At 43.0% G+C, this 16,251-nt stretch overlaps 1 protein-coding gene across 7 annotated transcripts in view; it reads right to left on the minus strand.

Annotated features, from left to right (window-relative positions):
• CBL (cystathionine beta-lyase) overlaps positions 1 to 15,648 on the minus strand; it is a 36,870-nt gene extending 21,222 nt beyond the window's left edge. Inside the window, exons 1-3 of one of the 7 annotated variants that reach the window (XM_087670043.1) lie at positions 15,487 to 15,648; positions 14,814 to 14,908; positions 14,533 to 14,722 (exon numbers count right to left, since the gene is read on the minus strand). In XM_087670043.1, coding sequence (XP_087526169.1) covers positions 14,533 to 14,722; positions 14,814 to 14,867 — 244 coding nt within the window. In that variant the 5' untranslated portion in view covers positions 14,868 to 14,908; positions 15,487 to 15,648. Of the gene's footprint in view, positions 1 to 14,532; positions 14,723 to 14,813; positions 14,972 to 15,390 lie in introns of those variants that run through there. The other 6 variants (XM_087670040.1, XM_087670038.1, XM_087670039.1 and 3 more) reach the window with 6 other exon arrangements.
• Between the last annotated feature and the right edge of the window lie 603 nt (positions 15,649 to 16,251).

The raw sequence follows: 16,251 nt of genomic DNA on the forward strand, positions 1-16,251 counted from the left end.
AGATTTGAACTATCAAACTGTGTGGAGGCTGGGCCAAATAAATAGCCAACAAAAAATGCCATAAATAATGCAAGTCAGCTGCATTAAATGTAGCCGACTGCCCAATAGCTATCTGACTGCACAAGAGCTAACCAATTGTACCTGCTATGCCACATGGCACCTATTTTTCCTACCACCTGCTGTCGTCACCTATACGGATTGACCACCACATGGCTTGCTTGCTGCGACTACAAAAAACTACTCACAAAGGAAACTGCCTGTCCAAGGAATGTCAATCTCTAACATATCTGCCTATAACACACAATCCTCAATTACATATAGGCACACTAGCCAACTTTGTCCTTGGCTTTAGTACCTTACAATAGGCCAGTGTTGCCCATTATTGCCAGCGGCCCCTTATTTTAGTCCAAATATCATAAGCTGTAAATATGAGGATATTACTCTAGACCATTGCACCTATAGGTGTAGCAAAGTGGTCGACCCAAAGAATGCCTGCAGGTGGAACCAACCAGTATGCCCCATACCTGTAGCTAATTAGCACATCAATAAGTGCTACTCCAATGCATCAACTACGACCATTATAAATGCATGTAATATATGGCTTCTTACATATGAATCGGAACTCTCAAAACCACCCCCAAGGCATTCAATTAAATATGATACATAGTGGCATTATAGCTAGGTAGTGTGAAGTCCCAATCCCATTTTATCATTTTGGGAATGAAGAGAAATTGATAGCAATGTACACTCATGTTCTATATTAAGGAGATACAAAAATTGTTTCTTGACGTATCAACAATTTTCTGTAGGTGTACACAAGAAAGGAAAACCCTCTGAAACCAAAGGAGATCACCTCTTGACATGGAGGCTTTCACAAGGACATGAATTTTTTTATGCTTTGCTTAGCATTTGATTTAGTTGTTAATCAAATGTGCAGATGTGAGGTGTACATGTGTTATGCAAGATAGTTAATCCACAATGATGGACCAAGGACCCTGAGATATCAATTGGTGTCAAAGATAAAATAAGTTAGCTAGATAGGTACTAAGTAGTGCCTTGTATCATTTTTAGCCTAGGCCTTAGGGCATTTATTTGTCAATGGTGGCATTAAGAACAAGGCATTAATTAATGAATTAATGCTAGTTCAAGGGTCAATTCATGCATAGGATAATTTAGGATGCAGTATGGCCTAGCCAATTTAATTGTGGATGGGCACTGCTAGTTTTCTAAACAAAGACAAAGGGCTAAATTAATTTTCAGAATTAGTAATTCTAAAAATTTAATTAAATGGTTGAAACCTACGTTTAGAAGACTCCCACTTGGCAAAACTTGCCCGTGCAAGTAAGGGAAAGGATATTAGAGGTTTGCTGAGCCTCATTTCAACATTGTGGAGGTTGGAAGAGGAGGAGAGAGAGCTGCTGCTGCAATTTTCCAGCCATTGGTAATCAACCAAACCATCAGAGACTATCAAAGAGCTCCTACCAACTGATTAGAAGGCCATTGGAGACATATGATAGCCCCTATAGGCCATCTACAAGCAGGTGATGTCAAAAGATGACGTACCAGTGAGACAGTAGGGTTGGCGAGGAGGAACACGGAGTGAACTCCACAAACATGGAGAAGAGGAGAAGAGAGAAGAAACTCTGATGAATGGAATGATGAAGTTCCGAATCATGGAGTGAATGTGATACAAGGGACCAAGGGTGCCGTAGCACAGGGAAGATGATGAAGACAGCCACGAACCACGAACCGCAATGTCCTCCTAAAGGGGTGTGAGGATAGTGGAGAGACTAGAGAGAAGAGGTGACGGACTGAATGAATTAGCCGTAAGGAATGAATGAGAGAGTGGCCTATAAATAGGAACAGTCAATCTAGGATGGCACCTCTTTTAGGGGCTGCAAACCCTAAACACAAAACGCAAAAACGCAAAAAAACGCAAACTACAAGTGAAGGGTGAAGGGTTTCTCAACACCCCCTCTCAGGCCCAGAACAAGAGGAGTGAGGTGGAGATGCAATGCTACATGCTAAAGAATGCACATGCAGCAGGTGCCACTTGGACAAGGTCCCTCGTGGGGAATTTGTTCACTTGCCCAAGCGCCCTAGTACAAAGATGATGAAAACATGCAATGCATAGGAGGAATGTCGGACTTTGTGTGGTGCCAAGAATCATAAGGATATGCCCGTACTCGATCTCGGGAGGTGGCTCCATGCTAACCAAGTTACCAAGGCAAGAAGAGAAGAGGAGGAAGAAGATATAGAGTATCCCTAAGATCCAAGATTTCCACCGGAAAGGAAAACTGCAGTAAAGACCAATAGACAGTGTGAACGGGAGAACCCGCAACACAACTGTAGGAGAGAAGCCACTAGCTCCGTGCATCCATGCTGGAAGAAATATGAAGGCCTCATCACCAAGTCGCGGCTGAACCTCCAAGGACCCGATCTAGGTGGTACCTGAAGATCTTGGATATTAGTAGAAGAGATGACTGGTCGAAGACAGCCACCCCAAGAAAGTAGAGGATGGGTGAAGAACTTCATGTGGAGTAGGTTCCCCTTTTGAGGTGGGAGGTGGAGGGGCCCCCGCTAAAGTCGAAGAAGAAGTAGATGCCCCCTCTGAGAGCAAAGAAATAACATCCCCCTTTGAATCCCCCTCTAAAGTAGATAGGGAATCCAAAAACTCATGGATCATGGACTCCGAAATGTCTGATGACGAAGGAAGTGCCGCTAGTCGTGCTGAAGAAGGTATCTGGGGTGCCGAAGAGGAAGCCAGAAAGCACCCAGGAGTGACCTCTCGAACCTGACTGGAAGAGGGTGGGAAAGGAGGCACAGGATGAGCCAAGGGTGGGTAACAGTCGCTGTCTCTCAGTGGAGCAAACTGGGTAGCCCAAGAAGAGGAAGGAGTCGAGCAGCCATTGTCTCTCGAAGGAGCAGACTAACGAGAAAACTATATCAAACAATCACTATCTCTCAATGGAGCGGACTGCAAAGCCATAGGTCGTGAAAGCCATTGTACCTGAAAATAAGTGGGAGAAAACTACCACTGGCATTGTGACGATCTCCAGGAGATCGTAGCGCCAATCAATCCTCCATGTGCTCGAAAGGTCTTAGTGCCCATTGGTTGCGTCTTATTGCTTTAAGCATAGTACTCTGATAGCCGATGCACAATGATCTTTGTGGCCCAGAAAGGAGAGATAACACAAGGAGTGCCTGGTGAAAGACGCATATACTCCGGGGGTGGAAAGCAAAGGTCGAAGTCGGCAAGCATCGATGGTATGTCCGATGATGCCACAGTAGGAGCACCTAGTAGTCTAGACATCTGTTGGTAAAGAAGCCATGGATACCAATGTGCCTTGCTGAGAAAGGAAGAGATCAGCCACCATGAACCACGAACCGCAATGTCCACCTCAAGGGGTATGAGGGTAGTGTGAAGCACGAACTGCAATGTCTGCCTCAAGGGGTGGAAGGATAGTGGAAGGGCTCGAAGTGAGCTGCCAGTGGAAGGAGAATGTGACCAGTAGTAAGAGATTGCAACCAGTAGAAAAACGCAAGTGAGAAGAGAGAAAGACTAAAAACGCAGGCAGAACCGCATGCAGGACAGAGAAAGACTAAAAACGCAAGAAAAAACAACAGCAGTCAATATGCTGAAATCAGCTCCGAACAGTGTGTGATAGGCTGGAAACAGGCGCCAGACTGTTGTAGACAGCAATGGCCAACTTGTACCACGATGTCCTCCGTGTTTGGGGTGTGGGCAGCAAGCTGAAATACCTGAATTCTGCAAAAATGAGATTGTTTTCTGAATGGAGAGTGATCAGCAACAGTCGTTCTGCTGTAAATAGCTGCAAACTGCGGGTGGAAGGCTGGAAACAAGCACCTGACTGTAGATGACAACAAGGGACAACTGAGACTGCAATGTCCTCCGCGAAAGGGGTGTGGGCAGCAAGCTGAAAACACCTGAAACCTGCAAAAACGAGATTTTGATGCAGCAGAAGAAAAAGAGAAGTGAAAGCCGAACCCGCCACCGGTCTTTGCCTTCACTGGAGTGGAAGATCTTTGCCGTTGTTTGAGCAGATCCAGCTCTGATACCATGTCAAAAGATGACATACCAATGAGACAATAGGGTTGGCGGGGAGGAACATGGAGTTAACTCGGCAAACATGGAGAAGAGAAGAGAAGAGAGAAGAAACTCTGATGAATGGAATGATGAAGTTCCGAATCATGGAGTGAATGTGATACAAGGGACCAAGGGTACTGTAGCACAAGGAAGATGATGAAGACAGCCACGAACCATGAACTGCAATGTCCTCCTGAAAGGGTGTGAGGGTAGTGGAGAGGCTAGAGAGAAGAGGTGAAGGACTAAATGAATCAACCGTAAGGAATAAATGAGAGAGTGGCCTATAAAGAGGCACAGTCAGTCTAGGATGGCGCCCCTTTTTGGGGCTACAAACCCTAAACGCAAAACGCAGAAACACAAAAAATGCAAACTGCAAGTGAAGGGTGAAGGGTTTCTCAACACGTGACAGCAAGTTTGGGGCCCACAAGGGCAAACAACTGCGTGTGGGGCTCTCGTTGGTGGTGGGCTGCAGCCATTCAGCCATTTCCAGTAGAGCAACAGCAAATTTGATGCTTTCTCACAATAGAAATCAGAGCTTTCTCTCTCCTCTACAAGAAATCCCTTAGCAAATTTCAGCTATTTTCAAGCTTTAGTGCACAACACCTATGTTTTGCTGCTGTAAACCCTAATTTACAATAGAAATTAGGGTTTAGCAACCATCTCGGTCCCGTTTCTATACCACGAAATCGAAGGCTTAGTACTTGAAATTAGCAATTGGAATTCGAGGAGTTGTTAGAGATTTCAAGAAGCCAGTCATCCCAATTGGATTTAGGGTTAGATTTGACCAGCTAAAGGTCAATTGAAGGCCAATTCCCAAGCAAACCAAGGGACAAATTGGTTTGAGGACTTGCTGGTTGCTATGGATAGTAACATGTATTGAAGATTGAAGGAGATTATGCTAGATCTCAATGTGCTTCAACCTTTAGCAATAAACATTAAAGAAATACCACAAGGAGCACCAGTTTTTGGGGCCAATCAAGTTTCTAGTGTCCAATATTAAGTGGTAAGAGTGTATTTCCACATTTGTGTATTCTATGCTTGCTGTAGTTAGTGCTTAATTGGGCTATTTACCACCCTTTCCCCGAAAGGAAGACTAGTTTCAGAGATAGTCTCATTGTATACATGTTTTTAGATTGCAAGTGCTATTGAAGCTTGTCCATTCTATTTTTACAACAAGCAGATTCAAGTCCATGGTCAAACGTTAGATATCAAAGTGCAATTAATGCGGAAGTGTATGACTGGCTGAAGGATGACAAGAATCCGGCCGGGGGGGGGAAGGGTGGGAGAAAGAGCAAAAGCTGAAGACTGCACAGTATGAATGCTGAAGACTAAAGAAGAATTTGTACAACGGGCTGTCAGAGTATCACCAGCCAAAGCTCGCTCTCTCTCACCTGCAAAAAACTAAAAACTGAAACATTGTGACCCCAGCCAAGCTGGCTACAAATAGCCCAAAATAAAATAATAAAATGTAGCAGGTTGGCCAAACTGGCCAACTGCAGCAAACTGAAGAAAATAATAATAAAATAATCAAGAAATGTTGTGAACGCTGCCTATATGACACCTGTCCACCCTGCCTAAACTGCTCTTAAATGCTGGCAACTGCATATACACAGTCTGAACTGCCCCAAGTAAGGAAAATCTGCTCTAAATTGTCTTGACATAACCTATACCCGTTCTGGGGATGACCAGATCTCTAACACCCCTTCTTAGATCCTAGACGTGGCATAAGGCTCAGGGATCTGGAATGCTAATGAAGAATGGGCTAAGGAAGTGCTTTGGTAAACAAATCTACAACATTATTCTTTGTCTTACAATACTCCACATCTATGATCCCGTCCAAGAGCTTCTCACGAATTTACTAATATTGTACCTCTATGCTTCATCCTACCATGAAAAACAAGTTTCCATGCCAGAGCATGCAACTCTCATTGTCACACAAAAGTGTAGTAGCTTCTCGTTATAAATAGCCAAGCTCCTCCAACAACCAAAGCCAAACTATCTCACAAGTGGTAGTACAAGTGGCTCAATACTCAACCTCTGTAGATGATAGGGCAACTGTGGGTTGCTCCTTGCTACTTCACAAGATAGCACTTGTAACTAAAATGAAGCAATAACCTATCGTCAACCACCAATGGTCAACATCTCTAGCCTGTCTAGCCTCATAACACCAAATAGCCAAACCATATGCACATGCTAGATAAAATAGGCCAAGGTCAAGGGTCCCCTCAAGACCCACAAATGGCATTATTTTATGCCTATATATTCTAGCTCCACCCTCAGTCTGTATCATCATTCACAATGCCCACACGACTAGTGACTCACTATTACACACGACTATCTTGTGTCTGGTGCAGGGATTCCATTTTTCAAGCATATATCTCAGTTCCCGCTTTGCAGTGTTCTTTTGTTTTCTTCAATTTTCTCTTTTCTCGTGTTGTGCAATCTATTACAATAGTCTTCTATGCTTCCATCACCCACTTCAAACATGGTATCAAACATTTGTGTTCGGGCTCTAGGTGCTATGTTCTGATGTGGATAATGTACCCTCGCACCTATTTGCTGCTGATCAATTTCCTACTATTTGTTGCTGCCCAAGCAACCTGTCCCTGCTGAAAATCAGCCTGATTTTCAGCTTCTTAGACTGCGATTAGTCTCAACTGCCTGCGTTATTTGATTTTCTGCATTGTTTGAATGTTGATGATTGCATTTAATGTCTTGCCTATCAGCTCATGAGCGAGGCATGTATATTTGCAGGTTAGGCACTTCAGGATATTTTAGGTATCTTTTATGGTCATCATTCTGATGATTTAGGGCATTTATTGCTGGCCAACTGCATTATGATGTTGGCCGACCCATTTATTTCATGGCATTATCTTATGGGTTCCATTTCCCAAGCATATACCTCAGTTCTACCTTTGCAGTATTCTTTTGTTTTCTCTTTTCTCTTGTATTGTGCAATCTATTACAGTAGTCTTCTACACTTCCATCGCTGCACAATTATTTTTCTAAGCACAAACTTTAAATATTAAATTGATTTTTAGAATAAATATTCTAAAAATTCATTAATTGCTAGAAAATGGATAAGGAAGGCTGCCGCTTGGCAAAACTTCCCATACAAAAGGTGGGAGGGTTGTTTTATTGGTTTGGGGGGGGGGGGGGGGGCGCGGGGGGCGAGAAGCTGAATTTTCAATTGTGATCTGTTGGGGAGAGGTGTTGGACTGCTGCTGCCACCTGCTCTTGAGACTATTTCTAGCCATTGGAGTCCATTTTGGTGAAGCAACTGCATATTCTTGACCTTGGGAAGCTGGCAAATCGCTGCTGATGCACTACCTCCTGAAGATTACAGCCTTTGATGCTCCAATTGCTGCTAGTAAATCCATTTGGGGACTAGAAAACAGGGACAACAGCTCAGTGTAGGGTTGTTTTTTTGGGGGGGGGAGAGAAGCTGAATTTTCAATTGTGATCTGTTGGGGAGAGGTGTTGGACTGCCACTGCCACCTGCTCTTGGGACTGTTTCCAGCCATTGGAGTCCATTTTGGTGAAGCAACTGCATATTCTTGACCTTGGGAAGCTGGCAAATCGCTGTTGATGCACTACCTCCTGAAGATTGTAGCCTTTGATGCGCCAATTGCTGCTAGTAAATCCATTTGGGGACTAGAAAACAGGGACAGCAGCTCAGTGTCACCAATTTCTCACAACATATCTCTGAATTCTCTCTTTGTACAGCTTTCTCTCTATTCTCTCAGCCATTTCACAGCCTACCTCAAAAGATCTCAACCAAATTCAGTCGTAGGAGGGTGCAATTGAAGAATTTTGACTGCTAAACCCTAATTTAAAGTAGGAATTAGAGTTTGACAGCTGCTTTGGGAAGTGTGCTCAAAAACTGAGGCCTTAGACTTGAAACTCAGCTGCGAAAATTGGGGAATTTTAGAGAATTACAAGAGGCCAGCCAGCCATAATACCTACAAAGGCGATGAAACCACTTTGAATGCTCAAGCAAGATGCTATGCAATAGTGCCATTTGGATATACCTCACAAGGGAATTGTTCGCTTGTTAGAAGTACCCTTTTACAATCATGATCATCAAGATGAAACGGATGATAATATAAAGCACACATGTCACTAAAGAAATGGTGACCAAAATCCTATAAGCACCAAGAGAAGCAACTGTCTCCTCTCACCATCAGATGATGTAAGGGAAAAAGCCATGGAAATCCTCTCTCCCCGTGAGGCTGATGTAGAAGGGAAGGGAGCATCCACACAAATCCGTGAAAGCAAGAACTAAAGGATCGGCCAACCTGGTCAAAATGTCTACAAAATTATCAAATGAAGGCACAAACTCTAGGTAGATGGTGCCAAGCTCAACCTACTCTTTGGTGAAATTGTAGTACACATCAATATGTCTTGCCTTTGGACCAATGATGGGGTTACCAGCTAGTGCTATCACACTCGAGTATCATAGAAGACAATAGTCGGTATGCTATATGGGAACTGTAGCTCTATCAGCAAGCTCCTCAAATAGATGGCCTCAATAGTGCCATTTGATACTTGGCCTCAGCCTCAGTAGTGGAGGCAACCACTGTCTCTTGTTTGTGACTAAACCGTACAATAGAAGCTATGCCCAAAAAGAGGAGAAACATGAAAGCAGAGAGGTTGTTAGCAGTCCACACAGCTCATGTGTGAGTCTAACCTATGCCGAGCATGGCTAGGTTATTTAGGCATTATATTATGGATTTTTGGTTACACTACATGTGAACTCTCATTTTGCAAAGTCTTTGCTATTGGTTTGGTTGTATTCTCTCTCTATATACCTTCTATTCTCTATCTTCTCTTCTTATCCTCTCCACATGGCGCCTCTGTGCACTTCTACAGATGATAAGCTACATGGACCTGACTATCTTACGTGGAGTGATGTGATGAAAGCCTAATTTGTGCAAAAGCGGATTTGGTACATTGTATGCGGAGCTATTCATCGGCCTCAACATCCTTTTCCTCTTCCTGAAGATTTTGATAAGGACAACCATCAAGAAACTATGCTTACATGGGATTCGAATGATGGCGCCTCTGTGCACTTCTACAGATGATAAGCTACATGGACCTGACTATCTTACGTGGAGTGCTGTGATGAAAGCCTAATTTGTGCAAAAGCGGATTTGGTACATTGTATGCGGAGCTATTCATCGGCCTCAACATCCTTTTCCTCTTCCTGAAGATTTTGATAAGGACAACCATCAGGAAACTATGCTTACATGGGATTCGAATGATGCACATGTATTTTGTATAGCTTCGGTGTATTTCTAAAGTTCTATCGGTGGTTACCTCCTACAAGACATACCTAGAAATATGGTCTAAGCTTCAAATGTTGTACGAGGCACCTTCCACCATGTATACAATGACTCTTTATGGACAGCTTCAGCATATGAAGTTTGAGCTGAAGGACACCATTCAGTCCTTTTTGCTCCATATCACACAAGTACAACACCAACTTCGATGTATACAATTTGTCCTTCTAGAGGCACATCTCGTAGACACTACAAGCTCCACCCAGAATTTGATGGAGTGGCCAATACTTTGCGGCCCCAAATATCATCTATACTTGTGAGCCTTACACATATGTCCTTGATGCTACTTGAGCATGAGGCATCTTTGCATTTACAGGGGAGGCTTCCATCTCACTATAGAGGTTCTAGTGAGGCCTTTATAGCTTCAGAGAGGGGTGACAAGGAGAAGTCGAAGGCCCAATGTTATCACTGTGGTAAGAAGGGACACTTGTGGAAGGACTATAAGGAGCAAGCAGCCTCACGAAAGAAAAAGAAGAAGAAGAAAAAGCGGAATGCGGACCCCTCCAAGAAGTCCTCCTCTTCCTTGGACTTCGACTTCGTCCTCCGGCCAAGGCATGGAAGGAATCCACTTCTTAGACCGAGGGAAGGGCTTGATTGCCCCTTCCTTTGTTGCTTTCTAGTCCACGTGATGTAGTCATCCCTCACAACTCTATAATGCCAGAGAGGAAGTGTGAGAGAGTGGCAAGTTGGGCCAACCGAGCCTCGTCTATACAGGTATACAAGTGCACAAGTTCCAAAGAGAGACGTCCCTAACACATCAACTGAAGTCTGGCAAGATCAAATCCTGGAGTTGGGATTGACATCTAGGTTCATGATGGACTGTTATTTAACAAAGAGCGGGATTAGCTCCTAGTCCGCCGAGCTCACATGAGGGGACACTTATTCAAAGGCATTTTTGATAGAAGGGTCTTGTATGCTACTGTGACACATTGTTGAAGGACATAGAGATATGTTATGACTCTTCTCTCTTTTCAAGAGCTAGTACGATCAACATCGACATTAGGTTCTCTCCAAGGCACCTTGGTGGTGGCTTAATCACCCACTGCTTGGGTATCCATGGTTCTAGTCTGGTGATTCTTTGTCGTATGAACTATGATTAGTCTTTATAATTGTATCCTCCTATTGTATCAGATCATCCATGATCTGAGAGAGGGTGTTAGCAGTCCAAACTATTGGGATAAAAATCCTTCATTTACCTTCGTGTATTGTACACATGTATTATTTAGTTGTACATGTGAATGTACCCTTACGTGCCCTAAGTTTAAATACATTTTATTCTTTGTATACCAACACATTGCTGGTACATCCAAATCGTATCGTACTCTCTCTCTCTCTCTCTCTCTCTCTCTCTCTCTCTCCCAGTTGCAACACACTCAACTCGTATCAGAGCACAAGTTGTACACACTTCCCGAGACCACAGGCATTAGTCGACAACTACAACTCAACAAGTCACAGGTGACCAGCAGGGAGTGAATGATCCAACGACAGGGCTGCAAGCGATAGAGGAACTAGAGCGTAGCTGACAAACCAACGAACGGCGCCCACACGTAGACCAGGTGGCAGGTGCTTGCGACTGGGCAGCGGGTGTGGACCAGGCGGCAAGTGCTGCGAGTGGAACGGAGTTCGTGGCAACCAGCGTGACGGATCGATGAGGTGGGCAGCTGACCAAGTGCCAACAAGCGCACGCGGTGGACGGGCCCTCAAATGAGACGGGTCGACGGACCCCCCCCCCCCCTTCAATTTTTTATCACAAAATCTTTTAACCCCACTTATCCCCTTGCTTTGATGGACGTTCGCACATGGAACCATGGTTTCAATTCTGTGCAAATCTAGTCCGAAAATTTGGGGCTTTTCCCAGATTTGAAGTTGTTTATGCTTAACAGTGACATTTGTGTCAAAAATTGCAGACATTGTGCGTGTTGACCTCAATTAAATTGGGGATTTTGCCAAATTTGTCGGAATGTTGCTCATTCAAGTAAAATTTCCTAACATTGGACCCGAAAAATTTGGGGCTTTTCATGTATTGATGAAATTTTGCTCAGCTAGGTCAAATTGGCTGACATTTATAAACTGTTGGACCTGGACATTTAGGATTTTGTGCAGATTTTGGTAAATTTCTGCAGTATTTGCCCGTGTGGTGGGTAGTTTATGTAAAAACAGCAAACATTTATTTCTGTTTGGGCAAGAACAGCAATGTATTTGCTGGTTCAGCTTGTGCTCTTGCAATTCAGTGCATCTACTCTTGTGTTTGTAATAAAAATGGCTGCAACTTCTTCCAGTTCTGACATTAGGAAATCAAACGGTTTGATGGTCAAGGCTTTGACCCTTGGAAAGACTGTATGCAACGCATATTGTTCTTAAAGGATTGTGAGAATGCTTTGCAGGAAGATAAACCCGCACAAATGTCTGATGCAGATTATTGGGCCAAAGTCAACAAAAGGGTTGTGGCTTATATAAAGATGGGTGTCATTGATGACATTTTGACAAACATTAAGGGCTTAGATACTGGTTATGCAATATGGGAGAAGTTGAAATCTACCAATGAGATCACCACACCTGTTGATCAAGTGCATTTGCACAAGTTGGTGAATATGCAACTGGATGAGTCCAAGCCTACAGCTGAGCACTTGAGTACATTTACTGGTATTTTAAATCAGCTCAAGGATGATAATTTGGATTTTGATGATATCTTTCTGATCATGACACTGCCTGATTCTTGGGAGACCTTGGTAGTTTCTCTCAGTAATAACCCCAATCTCTCATATGATGGTGTGAGGGAGTCAATCCACTCAGCTTACAATGTTAAAGGCAGGGCTGAAAAGAAAAATGCAAATGCTAGACAGAGAAACAAAAGCAAGAGCAAAGGAAAGGAAAAGAGTGATATTACTTGCTATCAGTGTGGTCGGAAGGGCCACAAGAAGCCTAATTGCAAGTACTACAAGAAGGAACAAGAGAGAGAAGAATGCAGGAGACACAAATAAGAAAGAGAATAAGACAGATGTATCTGAGGCAGTCAAAGGCAAGGAAAGGGCCAATGTGGCCTCCAATGTAGTCATAGAGAAGCTCTCACATACACACGATGTATTATGTGCAGTTGATTATGATACCTTTGTATGTCACATGCAGGATATGCAAATTACCAAGGCTGATGTGATTGATGCACTTTTGACAATTAATGATGGTGTCACTCAGACTTGGATTGTAGACTCTGGTGCCTCTTTCCATATAACTCCTTGCTTAGAGTGTTTTGCTATGTTCAATAAAGGCAATTATGGAAAAGTGTATCTTGGAAATAACCATGCTTGCAGCATTGATGGATAGGCACTATGCACTTATCTTTGGATAATGGGCAAGAGCTTGTGTTGAAAGATGTCAAATATATGCCTGCCATCAAGAAGAGTTTACCATCTGTTGGTCAGCTTGACTTACATGGTTACACTACACTGTTTGGTGGTGGTTTGTGGAAATTGAAAAAGTGTTCCATACTGATTGCAAAAGGAACCAAGAAGGGCACTTTGTATTGTCTGCACTGTAAGCTTTAAATGGCAAGTTTCTTGCAGTTGCTGTAATTGGTTGTCATTTGGAGTTGTGGCATAAGAGATTAGGCCATATGAGCCAAAAAGAACTTTATGTCCTTACCTCATTGAAGAGGGTTGACAGAAAAGGCTCTAAACTTGATTTTTGTAATGACTGTTAGTCTAGAAAGCAAATGAAAATTTCCTTTTACTCTGGTGTCTCTCGTAAGTCCAATGTCTTGGACTTAGTGCATTCTGATGTATGTAGTATGCCCATGAAATCTTTGGATGGTGCTGCATATTTTGTCTCTTTTATTGATGATTGTTCCAAGAAGATTTGGGTTTATCTATTGAAAAAGAAAAGTGAAGTGTTTGCTGTTTTAAAAACTTTTCATGCATTTGTGACCACTCAAACAGGTAGAAAGCTGAAATGGTTGAGAACTGACAATGGAGGTGAGTTCACATCTACTGAGTTTAAGTCTTTTTGTGACTTGCATGAAATCAAGAGAGAGCTTACAGCTCCTTACTGCCCTTCTTCAAATGGGGTGGCTAAAAGATACAATAGGACTCTATGTGAAAGTGCGGTACATTGCTAATCTCCCTCATGAGTTTTGGGGAGAGGCACTTAAAACCGCGGTTTACATTTGCAACCACTCTCAAAACAGGTCCTTAAATAATGGCATCCCTAAGAAGTTTTGGTCTGGCAAATAGGCCTCATATGACCATTTACGAATATTCAATTGTGATGCTTTTGTGCATGTTAGAGATGAGCGGAGTACTCTCTCTCTCTCTCTCTCTCTCTCTCTCTCTCTCTCTCTCTCTCTCTCTCTCTCTCTCTCTCTCTCTCTCTCACCTGCTCACTCCTCCAACTACAGCACAATCTCAACACAAACAACTCATGTGATTGCCCAACCAATGAAAAGAAATGCAAACAAGCTAGTGCTAGTGTGAACACACCCTAAACTCGCTAAAAGAGAAATGCACACAAAAAAAATAGGCTCAAACAATCATAGCTCCTATGTCTCCATTAGACTCTGACGGCGCTCACAACCAAGAGATGATAGACTGACAAATACAAGCTAACTGATGTAACCATCATGCAAACAATGGGTGGGTGTGAGGATGTAACCACCATGCAAACAGTTTGTTCTAAATTCTTATCCTTGAACAAGCTCCCAAACACCATGGGTCTCTAGCACTTGTTCCATAATATCCAAACAAGTGGTGAAATCCAACCCAATAAAATGTATCTTATCACTAAACTTATTCTCGGCCACAGCAATGGAAATGTGAAAGCTAGGTAGAGGATAAAAAGGATTTGTGGAGTATGCTTGAAATAACAAAGCCACCACCTCTCCCTCACTTCTTGCAACATTGTACCTAGTACCATGAACTAACAAATGAAGAAAAGCCTATAATAGAGGACCCTAAGGATATTCTTAGCTATCTCAATCTTGATTCTTTTGACCTTTCACAAGCATCCATAAACAGCCTAAAATTCTACTTCAACATGAAATAAAAAGCATGACTAAACACGTATTACACTAAAAAGAAGGCAAAGATATACCATTTTCACTTGGAAGTGGAGTGCTATTTAAATTCGGGCTGCTTTCACTAGAGCCAACATCCATATCGATTATTGATGTACTGCTTGGGCTGAAGACCTTATTCGCACAATTCATAGACAGACATTGTTTAAGATTTGGGAAGTGAGCAGCATTCCTCCAGCTCCAAGTGTCCAAGCTGTGAAAACAAGCCTGCAGCAAACAATACAAACCACAATTGCTAAATAAGCAGTAGTGCAAGGAATATATAAGAAACTGACTCCAAAATTATTTTCCACCAAACCTTTTCTGATGGGAAAACATTATTTAAGTGAGCTTGAAGTGGATGCAAAGCCATTGTTGAGGAGCTGAGGGCAAGTCTCTGTCAAATAAAAGAATCTGCATATAGCAGATTAGCTTTTCTTAGAATTGCATTTCATTACTTTCCTCCTTCCAAAGTGCCTGCAACAAATGTGCAAAAAGTGTAGCCAAGGTATATATTTAAGGATGCAAATGCTGTTACATATGGGTTTTCAAGACAAGTGTAGCCAATGTACACAATTGTGCATGCAAATGCTGTTATTTACAGGGTTTGTAAGACAAGTGTAGCCAATGTATATAATTAAGCGTGCAAATGCTGTTACTTATAGGGTTTTCAAGACCCACTACACACAGTCATACACTTTCTGTTTATAAAGGCAATCTATTGCTCAGTGGTACAAAGCCAGACATCCTCATTTTCAGGGGAGCTCTAGAAGCTATAAGCAAAAGCGATCCCCTGGAAGCTATAAGCAAAAACGATGGTCTTAAGTCGCTACTTGATAGATTCACTCCAAGCAGTCCAAAAACGAGTGACTATTAGGATACATATTCTTATTTACCTCCCCCACTCTCTCTCTCGCGCGCGTGATTAACAGTTCTTCAGGATTTTCCACAAAAAAACACAGAGTTGCGGTTCAGTACGCAGAGTTCCATACTTGTAGCGCTCTCTGATGCTCCAAACCCCCTTCCTCTCTCCCTCGAATCACATCTACGCCGAGCTGCTGGTCGTTTGCTCTGCCCCATCGAGGGGAATTGATTCATTTTCCTGCAAATATCACGAAAAATCACAAAACCCTCTCATTTTCCTGAAAATATTCCCAAACACCTCTCAAATTGTGCAAATTTCCACAAACAAAAAGCACCTTTGATTTTTATTTATTTTTTTTGTGGCAAATAGATTTGTAAGGTGCAGCACGGGATGAACTACCCATGGATCGAACTCACACACCCTTAGGCCAGATACACACTGTGGACGAACGCAGGGTGGAAAAAGAGGCGTCCGTTGCTCTACGTGTCAAAAGGCCATTGGGCCCAATTTTTGCAAATGGCAAACACTTCTGGGCGGGGGATCTCCCCCGTCTCGAAATTCGGGCGCGCCCAATGTACAAGACGACAACACCTTTCTCCAAAAAGTGGCCCACGAGACTGACAAGAATTGACCCCCACCAATCCCCTTACACCTCTGAATCATTACCATTGGGCCAACCCCCTTTTGGTGTAATACATGGGCGCAGTTTAGTGTGTACACAAAGTAATGGACAACTTGCACCTCCTGTCCGTCCATAGCCCCGGTGTGTAACCGGCCTTAGAACTCAATCCACTGCACCACAACTCCGTTGGCACCTTTGATATATTTTTGCTAGAAGTCACGAAGGGTAAAGTGGCCATTGACTATTGTGGAATATGCTATTATAATGGTG

The sequence above is a fragment of the Lygodium microphyllum genome, chromosome 28 (assembly GCF_053477565.2).
Source record: "Lygodium microphyllum isolate KBCC chromosome 28, Lygodium_microphyllum_v1.1.10, whole genome shotgun sequence".
Taxonomy (NCBI): Eukaryota; Viridiplantae; Streptophyta; class Polypodiopsida; order Schizaeales; family Lygodiaceae; genus Lygodium; species Lygodium microphyllum.